The sequence below is a fragment of the Antrostomus carolinensis genome, unplaced genomic scaffold (assembly GCF_000700745.2).
Source record: "Antrostomus carolinensis isolate BGI_N321 unplaced genomic scaffold, ASM70074v2 scaffold1426, whole genome shotgun sequence".
In the NCBI taxonomy this organism is placed as follows: domain Eukaryota; kingdom Metazoa; phylum Chordata; class Aves; order Caprimulgiformes; family Caprimulgidae; genus Antrostomus; species Antrostomus carolinensis.
Window position 1 is genome coordinate 34854 of NW_010323709.1, and position 19159 is coordinate 54012.

Here is a 19159-nt window from a genome sequence, read left to right on the forward strand (position 1 = left end):
AGAGGAAGTCTATTTTATTCATTCTTATTACAGCTAATAAATCCAGTACCTGAAAAATAGTTTGTTCAAAGTGAGACATTTAAAAGAATTACCTCAACCTGGTTTCTCCATGAATAAAATCACATATTTCAGATTTTTAGACTTTGAGCTGCCTGTAATTCATTCTGCCTTCTGTTAGTACCCTGGACAGTGCTGCCTAGACAGGCAGCACTGTCCAAATTCTCTGTGATTTTGTTCTCAGTTAATCAATGATTGATTCTCATATCACAAACACTGTAAGTACCCATAAGACACTCTCTTTCTCTAAAATTTTACAGCCCTGAAATTCAACATGGAATCTGAAATTCACATGGAGCAAATGAATAAAAGCTTCTAGTAGTCAAATGATTTCTCTGGTGACATTGATGCAAAATGGGTGTCATTGGTACACTTGGACAAGTGTCACTGCTAGGTCTTAAAACTGGCATTTTGCAAGCAGCTTTGCTTCCAAAAAAGTAAAGGGCAGAGTGATACAAACAAAATTACATTCTCTGCTTTCTTTAGAGTTCTGTTTGTTTTACAGTGGTAACTAGGAATGAAATGCAGTATCAGGTTTTTTTCTACCACCAGTGTCAGAAGGACTAATTTTGATTACGCTAAAGACAGAAATGCTGAAAAATAAGTTTTAATCACATCTTTAAGTGACAAAGAACAATGACAATTCTGACACGAGAGAATTAGCCATTTGACAACTTCAGGGACGTAATTGAAATTCCAGTGAATTAAAAGGAACTTTTCCATTTATTTTCTTTAGCTTTGAGCTGGACCTTTAATTATTAGAAATGTAGACAGACCTTATGCTCTCTCAGGACTCTCTATCTCTCCTTTTTTTGTGGCAAAGAACTAATTTGAAGGCAATAGATTTTAAGATATGAACTAAAAAATTGATCTGTTTCCAGGGTGAATCCAGAAAGAAAAGTTTTCATCTTGCAATTAAGATATAATAAAATACTCACTGATGGATCCTTTGTTGGCTGAATGGAGCAGTATAGCAGTCATTCTCCTCCAGATCTGGTAGTGTGTCCTTGTCCAGTTTCATTGGCTTTCTAGGCAACCATCCTCGAAACCTGCTTATTTGTTTCTCGATCCTGTAGCACATGAAAAGCGTGAGCATTTGAGATAGTTTTTCATTACCTTACAGAGCACTTACAAAGAACACATGCTGGCAAACTAGGCCGCTTAATTTTTACAACTAGAAAAGATGCAATGTCTTCTGACTTTTTCACGGCAGAACAAATTATACATGCTGAACTTGATTATTAATAACCAGTTTTCAGCAGAGGGGCATCTTATTCTGTCTGAACAGAAAAACAATGCTGATAGTATACGCGCTGCTACAAATCTTATTAAGCCCAGTAAGCTCTCGGCAATTCTCTAAACCTTTATTTCTCAGCTTTTCAGTTAGTTTAAATTTCAGGCTTAATTGACACATTAGACTTTGGACATATAAACATTAGAACAACAGAGACTGTGACAGAGAGCTGTGGCAGCTAAACCCCAGCCAGTTGCACCCCTTTACTGCTCTCCATACGGATTCTTACCTCGCAACTGATGCTATAAAAAAAATGGGCTACTTTGTTCATTTGGCTCAATTGTAGTGTCTTGCAATACTACAACCTCCATGAAACCAGAATACTCAGTGTATAGATTAATAGGTGACTGCTACACAGAATCTTACATTTAAAAGGTGGAAGCAAACTAAGATCAAGATGGAGAAAGGGCAGATTTAACTACAAACGCATTCATGCAAAGATGCACACTGAAATAAAGGGAAAGGGAAGAATCAGAGCCGATTAGAGAAGACAATCTAAAACAAATTCAAATCCAAACTAAAATTTTATAATGAAAAACACGTAAGAAAGATGAGATATGTCTGACACAATGAGCCCTATTCTCTCAGAAGTTCCTAACACATTCAAGTCCTAATCAGTGACCTCTGCTGCAAAAATCATAGACTACAAACCATGGACTATGCACATACTTTAGTCAGTGGATGATTCTTTCCAGGGCTGGAGCTAAAGGGCATTAATGAACATCCTTTGAACTTTAAGTCCAGTTCTAGATGAAGCTTAAGGACTGGAAATATAGTTGTTTCCTTTCTTTTGAGAGAAGTCAGTGAAATAACTATGACCAGCAAACGCTGTGAACTCTGTGCAGTCACCTGCACTCCATTCCCAAGCAGCTGAGTGTGTGGGAAAGTGATGTGAAATTATTACATACTTTATTTAAAGTACATATAATATTTCCTGGAATATTCAACCTTCTCCCATCAGGTATTTTTATTTTGGATAAGAAAGCTAATGATAATTTTTATCATGGGCACATTTGAAAACTGTAAATAAATTAGCTCTACTTGTTTTGGTTCCATTTGTATATTCCCATTCTGGGGACAGCATGGGGCAGGGGGCAAATTTACCATCAGAACTGTTTGGAAGAACTAGAATGTGTATGTGAACATAACATAAGACTCATACTAAATTAATTATTAACTCTTCATGGGAAGTGTTTGTACTAGCCCAGCAGTTCAGAGTGAAGGAGGAGGTAGTTTGCAACAGTCTATGCACAAGAAGTCAGATCCCAGTGCTGCAAAGGGCCTGACTGACTATAACTCTCCAGCTGCAGCATCCAGCCTGACAGCCCTGAGCTAGTCTGTGCAGACACTGATAGGAATGGCAAGGGAAAAGTAAATTCTGTCCAGGGGGATTCCCTCTCTCTTGGCCTCCAGTTTTCCCTCTGTAAAGACCACAAACTCTGCATTACTCTATACTCAGCAGGCTTAGTGACTCTGGGTATGGAAAACACAAGAGGAATCAGGCAGGTTTTCTAAATATCCCATTCCATACTTATTTGTTAACTCAAATAATTTGAATTCTCTAAGCTATTGCTAATCTGCAATCCTTTCCCACTCATCCTGCAAGTCAATGTGCACATTTGAGATGTGTGTGTTGCAGGTTTATCACATCAGGCACGTGTGTGTAGCACACAGAGTGTGCTTTCCCCATTTAAAAGCAATGCATTATTCATGTTGACTTCCAACTGAGTGTACCCAGAATTTGACTGGTTTGCCATTCCCAAGACTCAGATTACTTGGCATGCTCAGTGAGCCCACTCCTTCCCTTCTGGCAAACAGGTTTGGAAAGATTGCAAAGCCTTTCTGCAAGGCCTACAACATACAGTACAGCAAAGCCATGTCTAGGGAAAAAAATCCTAGTTATCTCCTTGGAAAACAAAAATGACCAAACTCAGATTGCCTTCAAGCCACTCCAACAATGCCATCAGCCAGCAGTGCAGGCTTTATAGTCTACAGGAGTATCTCTCTCTCAAAAAACAACAACAACAACAACAAAAAAAAAGCTGAAAGAGTGGTGTTGGTGTAAACAAACATAGACATACAGTGTTAAAAGTCTACTGTGTTTTGTCACTTCTTCAAGGCCAGCCCATGCCTCTGTTTCCCTTATGAAGAAGCTTATATACTCAGCCGAATATGGAAATGGTGTTTGGAAAGCAGAGCAACCTACACGAGAACAAAAAGTGTGCATAAAGTGGTGAGGCACTGTGGAGTCACCCACAATTAAAGATGAGAGTGGAAGATCTGATGATAACATCCTTCTTAAATTCCTTCATTAAAAACACTTGTTAATCTCACATGATAAAAATTCATTGTCTAAATTCACAGTGTCTCAAAGGTAGAGGCTTTTCCACTTCAGTCCTGCCCCTGCTCTCTAGGTTTAGTCTTTATGCAGTATCCTCTTTCTGAATATACATACCATGCTTAACTCACACAAAGACTTTTTCAAATAATTTCAAAAAACCTGGTTTCTCACTAGGAAATAGGGTAGGGATAGAATCATTTTTTTGAATGAAAGATGAAGTTAGGGAAGAAAAATTTGAATCAAGACTCTATTTTATCTCTGGCTCAGCTTTGATAGAGTTTTACATGTATTGTAGAGCTAGCTATTGTCTTAGTTTTTAAGCACAATGCAGGTAGAGTTCTAGGTACTGCATAGATAGCTGATACCCTTCCTTTTCTCTAGAATATATGAGAGGAATTTTGTTATTTGAAATTTTGGGATCACTAGAATATTACAGAGACAAAACTGAAGGCAAATTGACAAGTTGCAAGTGACTTGCTCTGGGCTTCGCCTTGTAACAAAAGTCCTCTTTAAAATAAATTTTTCCTGAATGTCAAGATAATGTTTGGCTTAGCTCAAAAAAATGGACCAAGGTTTCAGTTGCTTGTAACCTCCACTGAACTAGGAGCAGAGGAAATACATCCTTTTATTGAAGCTGTATATCCAAGTTTCACATAAATTAAAATGAAGCTGAATATGTTTTCTTTTTTCCACTGGGACTATTCAGTTATAGCTTTTCTGCCTTAAGTAGACCTGAACAAAAAAGATTGAACTTAGTCTAATGTTGTCATCACTCAGTGTGTTGGGTTTGGGAGGAAGTTTTTGCTAGTGGGGGAAGGGGCCACCTTGTGAGAGTGAGAGCTCCCTTGGCTCCAAAGCGGACTGCCCCCCAGCCCAGTCTGGGCCAATGAGCACTAGAGAAACGACTCTGGGAATCCATATTTGTGAGGGGAAGGACTGTCCTGAAAAGAAGGTGGAGAGAACCTGGAGCAGAGGCCATTGACCTGAACAAAAGACAACCATTGGCCAAAACAAAGAGGGAGCTTCATTGCCAGGAGGAAGGAGGAGGAAGGGAAGACAGAGAACCTCAGACACCCAGTTCTACCGTATGGAGTAGGAGATGACAAAGTCCACTGCAGCCCATGGAGGTTCACTGGCGGAACGGATACCCATATGTAGGCCATGGAGGGCTCCACACTGGAGCAGAAAAGCTGAGCCTGAGGGCAAGTGAGAGCAGGGATGGACCCCCAGAGCGGGGGGGTGAGGAGGTGCACTGGACTGGAGGCCCATCTGCAACCCGTGGATGTCCCCATGCCAGAGCCAGGAGCTGTGCCTGAAGAGGTCTGTGACTCCATAGGAAGCTTGCATTGGAACATCTTGTTCCTGGACTTTCATGCCAGGAAGAGCTGCAGAGATGAACTGACTGAACCCCCATTCCCTGTCCCCTGTGCCACTGAGGGGAGAAGGTAGAGAAATTGGGAGCAAAGTAATCTGAGCCAAAGAAGAAGGGAGGGGTGAGGGGAAGGTGTTGTAAGATGTGGTTATTGTGTCTCACCACACAACTTAGATGAATGGCAACAAATTAAATTGATTTTTCTTCCCAAAGTTGAGTCTGTTTTCCCTGTGACCATAACTGGTGGGGGCAGTGAATGCAGGACTGCATGGTCTACCTGTGGTTAAACCACCACACTCACTAACTAAAATACCAGAAAAAGATAATACCTCTTCCCATACTGACTTCAAATCCCATCCTGACTCATAAGAATGTTAATGTAAAGCAAAATTTCATACACCACGTACAAATGTGAATCTTCCTCTCTCCTTCCTTTTACTCTATTGCTTCAGCCAAAGCAGCCATATCAATTAAAAACAAGAAAGACAAATTCAAAAGTTAACAGGCACTACAGTATTTATTGTAAGGTGGGGATGGAAAGTGGGGAGCACCAACAAGCTTTAGAAGAATTGTGTTCATTTATTAGCCTGTGTTAACTAGGTAAAATATCTGAACTCCACAAAGAGCCCATTTGGTCCTTACTAATATAAATAAGTAAATACTATAATATGAGATCAATGCTGGTACTCTCAAGTCACCCGCACAGTGTGATGGAATTTAATAGACAAAATGCTTTTTATTATGCTCATAAAGCAGTGTGATAATATGTGATTTATTTTCTCATGGATGGTCATCTACTGACATTAGCTGCAGTGATACAGCTGTTTACTCCAAAATGCAGATTTTTTAAAGCTAATTCTTCTCTCTCAGATGTTCATAGGAGTTTTTCCACTGACCTCAGAGTGAGACAGTAAGTCAAATACTAGACCCTCTTGAAAACTCCAACAACAGCACTGTGGCATTAAATACCAACATATGATATGGCCTTTGCCAAGCTTGTATATTTTTCAGGTTTTCTGGAGACATTTTCTTTTAATTGTCCAAGGTACCAAAAAGAGAATGCAAACTGCAGCACTAGAAATTTTTCATTGCATTAAATCAGGTATAAAACAGGTATGAAACATAACCTTAAACTGAGCGAAAGCACTTAAAAGATTCTTGAAAAATACTCCTCTCAAGCTCAATAATATTACACTAGAGATGAACTTGGTTCATTGCCTTCCTATCTACCAAAAAAGTACTAAGCATCTCCACAGAGGAAGTGATAAATAAATACTGTCATCATTACTGCAAGTAAGTAAGGTATATGGAAATGAAAAAAAAACCCCAAACCAAACAACCAAACCATAACTGGGGTATTTTAATCCCAAGAAACTCACTAATGAGCTAAAGGAAAATAAAGAGATACAATGTTTGCACTAACATACTTATTTGTCTTTAAAAGACCGCATCGATAGAAAAATATTTCATTATTCCTGAAAAAGGCAACACTGATAAAATGAATTGCCGCTTTCACATGGCAGATGCCTTAAAAATGTAACTTCTATATTTGTTTTTGCAGACGTCCTAATGCGTAATCACTCTGTGCACCCTTTCTACAAACACAGCTAATAAACTTTTCCTTCCAGCTTGACCTTAACCACTCCTTTTGTTACTGGTCCAGATGAACATGGACTGGCGTAAGAATTGTACTCACCTATTCATGAACTTGTATCGGCGGTGCAGGTAATAGATTTTTCTCCTGGAAGAACAGCAAAAATGAAGCCAGTCGAGAAGAAAACCCATCGTCAGTTACAGTATGAACTAGCAAGGAAGGAAAGGAGATTGAAGACAGAAGCCTGTAAGAGGTGAAGGAAGAGACTAAAAGAGAGATTAACAGAACTGTCACAGGAAGCCACACAGACTCTGGTGGCATTTGAACTGCAAGAAGGTCATAGTTTTCCCATTGTCTTCTCTTTTTCTGCTACTTGTCATGTGTGAAAGACAGAGACCCAAAGATACTTCTATTTCAAAGAAGTCCATAAACTGTTGCAGGAATTTTGTAGGCCTGATACAAATATGGATAAATTATCTCAAATCCACTAGTGAATTATTAAAACTGCACTTGGTGAAACACAAGGGGTATCACTTAGAAAAACCAGAAAATTGGTATCTGATGCAGCAATATAACATAACACATGCAGTACCAACTGGGACCAGTACTGGCTGTTGGGGTAACATCCCTTGAAACAGAATATAGACTACACAAGCAAATGAGCATGTGCTTGGCAATGCTTCCCCTCCCCAAGTATGCAGCCACTCCCTCTGCCCCTCGTGCAGGCTCAGCTGATTTCTGTTGACTGTGCAATAAGCTGTTGTGGGAGTGCATGTGGGGAACCAGTGAGCAGACATGTACTGACCATACTCTTGGCCTGCTTCCTGATCAGCTTGGCACAGGCAGGCAGAGTGGTCCCCTAACCATCCTGTGTAGATGGGACCTCCTGTCCCACTCTGCTGCTGGTAGCTCTTGTTGTCCTCATATGTGCCTATAGCAGCACAGCTATCAGGTCCTGACCCATTGTCTTCAACAGAAAGATCATATCTTCATGACAGTTAAGAAAATCTGATGGCTTTGAGGTGTAGGTTTGGGGCTGATACTCCCTACTGGAAGATCTGGGTGCCTGCCTGATCTCTAGTTTCCTCCTCCAGAGGCTTTGTCATCCACTTGAGGTCATTGTTAACTCAAGGTAGTTTCTGTATATTCTGAGAGGTTCTGTGGTGTAACATTGAACTGTACCACTTCTGGAAAATGAAGGGCTCACACCACACTTTTCATTCTCAGTATTTTAAAATGTACTGTAGGAATGTTAGTGTCCTGGAAGCCAGCATGGTTGGGAGCTTTCTAAAATAAGACAATACTGATGCTTTGTAAACTATAGAAAAAAGAAAACCTGGTTAGAATTCCAGGTTAATTTTTAGAACTTATAATTTAAATAATATATAATATTATGACATTATTTTTGTTATCAGTGTCCATATTGTGCCAGTGAAGTGAAATTTTCAGAACGGTTTCATGTTGGCCAGCCTCCTTTGGCCAAATCCTCCACAAGGCAGCGCTATTTATCTTGCTCTACTCAGCAGGAGCAGAGAAGGGTCAAAGCTAAGTGTCTCTGAAGATGCCATCTACTTCTTGATTTTGCTTCAAATATTCAGTTATCTACTCTTTTAATAACCCTGGTAAGGATTTTATTCACTGATGTGTGGACCTTGGACAATTCCAATCTAAAATATCTGGAGCTGTAAGCAATCTGAAGCCCTTAAACAAGGGCTCAGACAAGGGCACCTGGAAACAGGCAGCCTAGACTAGTGGACATTTTGTAAAATGTTGGTCCTTGTTTTTAAATGGTAAACAGTACTGTTCTTAAAATAAAATTTAAGAGCCTGCCTAGCAAGCATTAGTAAATCACCATGATTTCCTCTTAAAAATACTGTAATAATTCTCTCTGTGTGGTTGTGGAAAGAATGAAACCATGGTCCTGAAGCAGGTCAAGAAACCTTTAGTATTTTTGGTGCTTTCTATATAATCTGTATGGCATCTGCTTTGGTATCTACTGAGAGATAGATTTCAAAAAAGGGACTTCAGATCAGGAAAGAACAAGCTGCTCACAGTGACTAAAATCTGAGCTCCTGGTGTATTTCTGAATCATGAGACCTCATTGTTCTACTGGGGCAGGTTCATCTCAAGGAATGCCACAGAAGTCAAAGTAGGTACACTTTTAGTCCAGCACATTGTTTCTATGGCTTTCTAGCCACACTTTTTAAAAAGAATATTAATACCTTGCAATGACTTGTGATAGCTTTTGTATTTTCCTCTTTATCACTAAAAGCACAAGAAAGAACAGTTGAAAATTTGCTGTGAAAATTAAAACCAAATTATATACAGATTAAGCCTGCAATTTTGTCCTTAATTCATATCCTTTTTTCCCAGCAAGTTCCGTACTGCTACTGCTTGTCTCATATCAGAGGCATTTTTCATCCTTGTAGAAGAAAACAGGAACAGAAATCCTACAAAGGACATAAGTTCACTAGTTGCATGTTCTGGGTCTGATTCTTTTCTTGCTCAGGAGTAATTCCATTAAAATCAATGGAGTTATGCATCTATAAACCCTGCTAATTGAAAGAAGAATCAAGATCTCAGTTTTTTGATTTTGGTGAGTTCCATGGAAGTCTTTATGCTATTTTAGGAGTTCTGATAACCAGCAGAGTAAAATCAATATTTTACACAGAAAATTTCAAAGCCCAACATGCAAACAATATTAAATAAATGATAAAAATAATCTGAATGACAATGTGCAATGAATTTGGTTACCAGTAGCATTTAGTATCTCTCCACAGAAAAAAGCATTTATAATCTGAATTGTTCTCCTTTGAGAGGGGATACCTATTTATAGTACGTATTTCCATAATTTCACACTATATAAGCAATTTACAAATGCTGAACATACCAGATACGTCCAACAGACATGCACCTTCTGTGCTGCCTTACGTACCTGGATCTTCTCGACCTCCCATTGATTTCAATGAAATGTCCATTTAAAAAACAGCAGCGCACAAGTATGCAGGGGGCTCCAGCATTGAAGGGGTTAAAGGGCCTAAGGATAGAATACCCCATGAAAACAGCTGCACTGCTACAGCTCACCTTAATTTCAAACCAGTATTGTACTGAAATTGCAGGCATTAACAAGAAACAGCAATGAATATGGTACCTAAGGTACTCCATTTATATGTTCTAAAGATGTGTGCTATCTTAGAGCTTTTCCCAGTGCATTTTGATATTATTATTACATTAGCTTTACAGTATAGTGTGACTTTTGGAGGTTGAAACAAAATACAACTACACCTACCTGAAAGGCATTCTTACATTCATTAGTTCAGCATATTTGCCCAGGACCTCCCAAGGGGCATGCAACTTCACAAAGATGATATCACTGTTTGTTAGAGATGACTGCAAAAGAAAAACAAAACAGCTACCAGGACTCACTTTTTCAAGTAAAAAAGGAAGAATCTGTGGTCAGCGGTCAATATCTATTTTTTGGGTTTTGCACCACCCCTTCCTCTCCCTGATTCTTCCTCAAGCACATGTATTTTTGTCAGTACTTTGTCAAATTATTTTCCTTCTCTTTTCCTGAAAGCCATGCTGTGACTCCCTTCTGACCTGCACATGTGTTTCCTTGGAGGACATGGAAGGGAGGCTGATGTCCACTTGTGGGTTACTGAAGTGTGGGGTGGGAATAAGATGGTGGGTAAATCTGGGTCTGGAAGCTTGGTCCTGAACTTCAGCTAAAAGCAAAATGGCAAGTCAGGATCTGATTTTGCCAATTGACCTGGTTTTTGGCACTCACACGGAAGTGCAGATGTGTGAAGACACATCTGGTAATCAAGAAAAGTTTGTATGACAGTGTGGTCTCATTGTTGTTGCTCCATATGGACAAGCAATTAAGTCCCAGCTACAGAGCAATGGTTTACAGCTTCCCTTCCTCCTGCTCCACTCTTGGTCATGTGAATTCTGAATGCTATAACTGAAGCCGGTGGGAAAAAGGAAATCTGATGCTGCCCACAGCATAGTATTGTACATATTTGTTGCCCAGGAAGGTCAAGGGCCATGACTGTGCCAGCAAGATCTCTCCCATCTTCTTTTCTATGGGTTGTATGTAGTGTGGAGAGAGCTTTACACAGGGTATTTGCACCAAGATGGCTGTTACCTAACAGAAGGCTGTCTGGCAAAGAACAGAGAATATGCAGGAAAGAGGAGAAAGGGAGAATTTTAGCTCTGCACTCAGGAGGAGAAATAGTACTTTACAAGAAAGCTACAGCAGGGTGGGCTGAAGCTGATGTGAGAACACAGACACATGCTAATACTGGAAGATGGATTGTTCACATTCTAAAGGAAAGAAATGAAATTCTCATGAAATTGCATACAATACAGTCTTAGACAACTGAATGGATCACATTAACAGGGAGAACTACTACAGGCTGAGTTCAAGGAGTATCCAGAAAATGGGTAAATGTGTACAGGGTACAAGAAGAGGAAAGCCAGACTGAGAAAATCAGGCAGGAAAATTGTTTGCCTTAGGGATGACTTGCTAGTTTTTTAGACATTGTACTATATTCAATGTTTATTACATTAATTTTTGGTTAATACAACTTACTAGGAGTTCTTAAATCTAGTATTGCTTATGTGGAAGCTACAGTGACAATATGGGCAGGAGGCTGACATTTGTACTTTTGATGCCTAGTTGATTCTTTCTCCCACTGTCCTGATAGATGCTGAAATTATTGAAACCGCTGTAGCATGTTCATGTCCTTAGAGTAGCTAGAACATTATTACTAGTTTGTGAAATTATAGGAATGAAAGCTCCAACAATTAAGATACATATATATGATTGTCTTCAGCACAGGAGAAAGCAAAACAAAACAACCCTCAACCCAGTCACTACAGAGTTAACTTTTTTTAAAACAAATAGAATATTGGAATCCTCAAAAATGAACACAGGGAAATATTAGTAGCCAAAGTACTATTGGGTAGCATGAAAAAATGGATTTAGTGCATAACGGAACAAGTGATATTCTAGTATTCAAAACTACAGAAAAACATCTTGCTGCTATTTTGCTGATGACTTTCTGAAAAATATTTCAACATTAAATGGTACAACAGCAACAAAATGCCTCCAAGAGGCTTGCTTCAGAGACAATGAATTCAGTTGTACACTTTCCATTGACTTCTATGGATCCTAAATCAGGCCTCTAATGATGTTTTTCTTCATATGTACATTTCACAAATTATCTTTTATTTTCCCATGAGACTTTAGCAAGTAGATACCACAAAACCAAGACTAAGTACTGCTACTCTAAAAATTTCCTGCCAACTACTCTCTTAAAGATGAGGTTAAGTCAGCAGTGGACTGTAAATTTTGATATAAACAGCTCAGATTAAAAAAAAAACAAAACTAAACCAAACAACAAATAAAACCCCAAACCCCACCAAAACTCAAAAGATCTGTCAAATAAGGCCATCAGAAGAAAATTATGGTCCTGGCACACCAATAAAATTTGAGAAACGGAGGAAATGTATTAAAAACAGCCTGTAAATTTAGTGATGACGGTTAAAAAATTCAGTCTGGAGAAGAAGAGACTGAGAGGAGATGTCATCGCAGTCTATAACTTCCTCACAAGGGGAAGAGGAGGAGCAGGTGCTGATCTCTTCTCTCTGGCCACCAATGATAGGAGCAGAGGAAATGGCATGAAGATATGCCAGGGCAAGTTTAGGTTGGACATTAGGAAAAGGTTCTTCACCCACAAGGTGGTGGAGCACTGGAACAGGCTCCCCAGGGAGGTAGTCATGGCACCGAGCCTGACAATATTCAAGAACCATTTGGACAACATGTGCCCTCAGACACATGGTCTGAATCTTGTGATTGACCTGTGTTAGGGCAAGAGTTGGACTCAATGATCCTTGAGGGTCCTTTCTAACTCACAACATTCTATGTTTTTCCAGCACATTGTAGTTTAAGCCATGGCAGCCACAGTAACATGACTTGTGGAGATGGTCACAAGTGACAACTGTCTTCATCTACATTTGATTTCTTATGTGTTACATGCTTTCACACAGAAACACAAAAAACTTCCATATAGTTTTCACAAATATAAAATTTAGAGATTTTTTTTTTTTTACTCAATATCTTGTAGTGTTATTTTATCAGCTTTGTCAACAGAAGATCTAACCAAAACACATTTGCGAGGTTCAGTTATTTTCAGAAGAAAGAGATAATAATGTTAAATTATTAATATGGAAATCTATTTCTCTTGGGTTTGCTCATGTTAAATGCTTGTAAAGGAAAGCACTAAGAAAGTCTGAGAAAAACAGGACTGGAAAGAGAAGAACAAATCCAGGTGGACAAGTAATAGAACGAAATGTCAAGTTCTCTTAATCTAAGGAGAAAATAGCTAATCGAAATACCTGAAAAAGATACCAAGAGCACCACCTTAGTGACAAGCATACTTTAGTGAATGGAATCTGCTAAACTCTCTTTGTTAGATTAGTATTTAGACACAGTATCCTTCAGCTTGTAAATATTTAATTGAGAGGAGAGCAGCATTCTTTTTTGTAATTTACTATTGAGGCTTGGCTCATTAAATGGTTTGGAGAAGTAAACTCAATTTCACATTATGGGAACATGCAAACAAAAATCAATGTAACATTGCTCCCCTTGGAAATTTAAATAAGATGACTATTGACATGAGCAATCTGCTATAAAGTGATATCTAGATGATGAAAAAAAAAATAGAAGAATTAAGGGGACAGACAATGAGGTAAAGCAAACACAAAAATGGAATAAGTGTTTGGAATTGGCCTGTGGCACCAGTACCTATAGTTATCACCACATGACAACTGCCAGGTAACCAATGTTCAAATAAAATAGTTGCTTCAAACTGATTTCTTGAGGAATAATATTCATAGCAAAACAGATTTTTCTCTGGTCAGTAATAACATTCTTGCTAGTCTTCAGAACAATGCAAGCCCAGTGTGACAACAGACTTATCAGAATCAGAGAATTGCAGAGTAATTTGGGTTGGAAGGGATCTCTAAGGGTTGTCTGGGCTAACTCTCTAGCTAAAGCATAGTCAACTTAGATCAGGGTGCTCAGGAGCTTGTCCCATTGAGTCCTAAATTACTCCACAGGCAGAGATTTCACAGCCTCTGGGCAACCTACTTATTAAAATTGATTGAGAAAATAATATTTCCTATGGAAGAACTGTATTATTCTCCAGAGAAATGTTGATTGAAGACCACAAGTTTCTAGACATGAAAATTAATGAAAATTCAAAATGTTTAGTGTAAAGACTGCATTCTTTATAAAACAACTTGTTTCTTAGAAGAACTTTTTAAAAATTATTCTGATTGAGAAGCACTAGCAAGGTGTACTTAGTTTAATTGAATCTTGATCTTCAGAACATGTTTGTATGGGTAGAATTCAGATCACCGGAGTCTGGGTTACAGATAGTCAGTATACAATGAGTTTCAGTTTTCAGTGCCATTAACCTACTGTTTTTCACAAGCTGTAAATTTTCTCTTCTTCTTCTTTCCATTCCCCAAGCCTCTCTTCCAGCTAGAATGATATTCCATAATTCCTGAAAATATTAGATCAGTATTTGATTATCACAAGTTTCTATCACCTTTATCTCTGTATCAGAGATATTAATTAATTCCCAAACTTTCTGGCTTCACTGACAAATCACTTTAGTACCATATCATTGCTGCCAGTCCTACAATACAGGCAGTACCATAGGCCCACATGTTGTCGACTTGCCCTTCTTGCAAGATTACCTTTCTCTTCTACCATTAAGTTTACACAGACATTGTATTTCCAAAGAAAATAAATCAAGCACAAACACGCTTAAAAACTAAGCACCATATTCTTCTCCAGTATCACTATATAAGCAGTGGCAGAGACCAAAGTAGAGGCCATTTATTTAACTCCACAAGCATAAACACCTGCTTTGGTGAGTTATAGTCACCAGCTAGGCCAAGGAAAATTTGTAAAGGGCAGGTTCTTATTCTCCTTCTGAAAGCAGGCACAGAGTGGTGTTAACTGCTGTTTAATTTAAGTCCTGGTTTACTAAACCCACAAGTACTCCTGCAGGCATTTTAACTCCTTTTGATGGCAAGATTTAAATATACATATTCACTATTGACCTGACTCTGCTCCGTCTGAAGTTATCATTGTTAGTCTGAATGGAAGCAAAGTTATACTGACATTGAACAACTCTTGAAAAGCCCACATTTTGCTGTATTTGCAGGCTGTCTTCCAAGATCAAGGCTGGAGATTAGTGTCTTTTGTCAAATACCCTCTTGAACATTCTCCTCCAACAAAGACTTTTTTCTGGTTCATTATCAATAACATTGTCAAGTGATTTTAAGACAAAAACAACTGTAGGACTCACCTTAATATGAGCATTTCTTGAGTCTAAAAGTTAAGAAAGTTGAGAAAAGAGATTCAGATCATATAACTTTGAAGAAAGATAAAATTATAGTATCTCCACTCAATGGTGTCATTGTTTATTTGCTTTGAGGCTATTAGGCAGGCAACTGCAAAAAACCAATGCTTTCATTCATGTATGCGTATCAATAGGGAAAAGAAACCAAGATTTACCATTAAGGTGTTTTGCCTATCATCATTTAAGAGAAAAATATTCAAGATTCTCCTCACATTTTAAAGCTTTCCTCACAAAAGTAAAAGGAGATAAATAAGATTTTTAAACAGATCCAGCAACCAGAATTAAACCTTGCCTGCTTTAGCAAGATCCTGCAAGGCAAGTTAAAAAGCCAGAATGGGAACAATGATTTAATTTCTGGCAATCATAGCTTATTTCTGTTAAGAGCATAATGCAGGAAAACCCAGAAAAAGAGAAAATCAACATCCTTCCTCTAGTAACAATTCTCTCTATAATCAAGCTCTGTATGACATCTGAGTGCAGCACAGTAAATAGTAACTGCTACAGGTTCCACTGTTTTTGAGAATTACTCTGCTACATTAACAGCACAGATTGATTTGCCATGTGGAGTGAATTAAGTAGAAAAAAAAACCCATCAAATTTTAGTTGATTAAACCATTCTTCCTCTGCAAAACTGAAGTAAATGTAAATTCACAAGGGTAATTCCATAGAATTGTAAAAGCAGCAGTTGTTACTGACAGTGCTTTTCCAAGTGCAGACGTTACCACTGGGTAATTACTTAGATACTGTCAATATATGTCCAGTTTCAGGGAAAATATTACATACTCACAAGCATTAACATCCATGTTCATGGATCAGAGGAACCTAGTAAATAATAGTGCTAATATCTTTCACACATATACTTTCAGTCAAAGTACAGGTTTAGTGAAAAAGGGGAATATACAGCTCACATTTCAATTAGGATTTTAAGAAGCTTTTGATTTACAAGAAACTGTAGGGCAAAAGCAGTAAGAATGAAAATAAGAGTAAAAAAAGAATGCCCTAGCTTATAAATAGGAAGCTGTTAATAAAATAGTTTTAACATAAGAGGATACTGATATTTAAAATATAGAATAATCTGATATAAGGAGACAGAGTCACATGAGTCCAATTTAAAATTATGTTTATATGAAATCTCATGAGAAAATTTGATTACAGGGTAAAGCTTTATCTTTACTTTGCAAAATACTTCCAGAGGTTCAGCTCCAATGGAGTTAGTAATGCAGGCAGGTGGCTGGCTGTTGCCACCATTCAGGCAATGTGTCATCTAATCTAACCTGGAGCAGGTGTCATTGATACAGTGCTTAATTCTGGCAGCAGCTGATAGGATCTCAGTGTTGGAATAGACCAGAATTAGTAACAAGGGGAAATGTTTGCAAATGTCCTTTCACTGAGACAAAAATGTGAGAGTGGGAGGGCAACTTAAAGAACAGCATAGGTTACTTGAGTAGAAGCAAAATGCAAATACTATGTCATTGCTCAAGTTTACTGTGCAACCATGAGCTTACAGCCTGCAACAGAGAGATACAAATGCCTTTGAGATAAGAAACAACTTGAGTAAAGATGCCTTTAATTGTAATTAATATCATCTGAATTCACTTGTGGACAGGATGGATCTCACAGTAAGGTAACTTAGATGTATTAAATCTACCATGGAAAAAATATCCTCTGACTTGGACTCCACTTCCTAGGGAAAATAATTAGAAATACCTGCAGCATGACCATCTTAATGAAAGAGATTAATGGGAATGTGAGGCATCAATAAAACATTTCTTGATAATCCCATTAGTAAATATTGAACCAGTACTTACATCAGTATTTACATCAGTTATATGCTGCAATTTTAGATTAAAAGTGTTAATATTTTATTCAGTGATATCTGAGATTATCAAATGTTTTTGACTGTAAATGGGCAAAAAAAGGTCTCTTATGTACAATATTTTACTTCTGGCATCAAAGGCCATTTAAAATACATCATATAATTGAACTACATTTTATCAGGCAGCTTCCTTTGTGATTTATCACAAGTGTAAAACATAAACCATGTCTTTTTCTAGTACAGATTTATGTCTCACTAATAATTTTTTTGAAGTAGAAAATATTTACATTTAATTAATTATCTATTAAATATTCATGTTTGCTTTTAGAGGCTTATTGGAGAAACATTTTTTTGGCAAAGAAAAAGGCAATTTATATGTTGCCCAACAGTTAATTTCACAAACTTAATAATCAATCAAACACACAAAATGTGCAGGCAGGCTTATTATACTGTATACAGCTTTTGCATACAAATAACCTAGAGGGACTGAACAAGCTGCTTATTATAGCATCATAGAATAGTAGAAGTTGGAAGGGACATATAGAAGTCTAGTCCAAGCGCCTACTCCAAGCAGGGACAACTAGAGTGGTTTGTAGGGTCTTGAATATCTACATGGATGGAGACCTGACAACCCTCTGGGCACCACAGCATCTCTGGACAGAACGGCCACCACTGACATCCCATGTGGACACGAAAGTGTTTGCAGCAGTCCAAGTTCTGAGCACCTGCCTATGTTCCAACCAGATGAAGCTATTTGGTTGTTCAACTCTCTCTTCAGCGTCTTGTTTCTCAGCTCATACAATCAAGGAAGACAAAAAATGCTTACATGACTATCAACCTAGACTCCAAAATCATTTCAGTGTCAACACTTTCCAGGATGTAGTGAGTTGTCTTGTAGCTCTCTGTTACAATCTGTATACCTCTCTATTTGACACTGTACAACAAAATTCTTTCTAAAGAGAGACACCAGTAAACTCAACAAGACCACAGCTGAGGAAAAGCCTACTCCAAATGACACTCTGAGTAGAGAGGCTTTAGTTCATTTCACACGGCACAATGAAGCCCCAAGTTCTTCAAGTCAGCTGCACATCCACAGTGTCAAAAATTACAGGCAGAGATGTTAGCCCTGACTGTAGAGAGAGTAGCAGGGTTAATGCTCACTCCTGTTAGCACGGCTGATTGCGCTGGGTGCTATTCCACACTGATGTGACTATAATACCTGTAATTCCCAAGCTAATTCACTCGGCAACACCGGGGGGGGGTGGGGTAGGGGGGGTTGTCTCTGCACTATACCCGCTTGTGCAGATACGCAATTTGCTCTGCTCTGCAGGAAAGGTAAAGTCACAGAAGACCACTCTGACGGCACCTTCTCAGACTTGATAGAGGTCCCCATTTTCCAGGAAAGGAGAGGCACCAGAGAAAACACAAGACTCAGTTGAATGAAGAGCTGGTATGCAGGGCTGTAAGAACGATATGAGTGTCTAGCCTAGGATAAAAGGGGAAGTCCTATATGATGCTCCCAATGTGGGTGTTACTGTGATGATCTCTGTCAAGAAGGCAGCAATAAAGAGATGGTTCCTGACTTTGGAAAAACTAAAACCATCATCCGTCCCCTTCCTTGTTTTGCTTTCACTGTACTAAAATCTTATTTAAAGTGTAAGTTTCTCCAAACTCATTCCATTTCCTTCACAGATAATTTTAGGATATTTTGAACAGTATTTGCATGCAGCACTTAGTGTGGAATATATTATTATTTTACTTAAAATGAATTTTGGAGATCTTCAGGTTCTACACACTTCAAGGTAAAAATTAAGCAGTTAAGGGCATCAGAAACATGTATTTTCTTTGTTAAAGACATATTTCACTCACAACAATTCAATATACAAGAGGCTAAGTACTCAAGAGTAACACGATGAAACAGACCAGTGCTTTTGGATATTGGTAACAGCTTTTTTGACTGTGCTTCAGGGTATAAATGATAGGAATAGGAAGAATTAGGAATAATGTTTGTCAGGTATTTGGAAAGGTACATATACACTTTTTAGAAAATACAAACTCTAGGTGAAACATGAAACTTATTCATGTTCACACTGCTCGTTTTTAGGATCTGACTGTTATAACCTCTGAACACAGGTTAAGTGCATGTAATGCATTCACTTCCATGTATATCCTGATCCGAACCAAACTGCAGGCCTGGCACCTTGTTCCAGGCTATTGCTCTGATTTTACTTTCCTGTAGTCACA

The 19159-nt window shown here is 38.3% G+C and overlaps 1 protein-coding gene across 1 annotated transcript in view; it reads right to left on the reverse strand.

Annotated features, from left to right (window-relative positions):
- The window catches only part of LOC104527027 (anoctamin-4-like), a gene marked incomplete at its 3' end in the record, with an annotated part of 184869 nt that overhangs the window by 29420 nt on the left and 136290 nt on the right, over positions 1-19159 (reverse strand). The window contains 4 exon segments of the mRNA XM_029085611.1: positions 996-1127; positions 6761-6805; positions 9594-9695; positions 9948-10048. Of these exon segments, the coding sequence (XP_028941444.1) occupies positions 996-1127; positions 6761-6805; positions 9594-9695; positions 9948-10048 (380 nt within the window).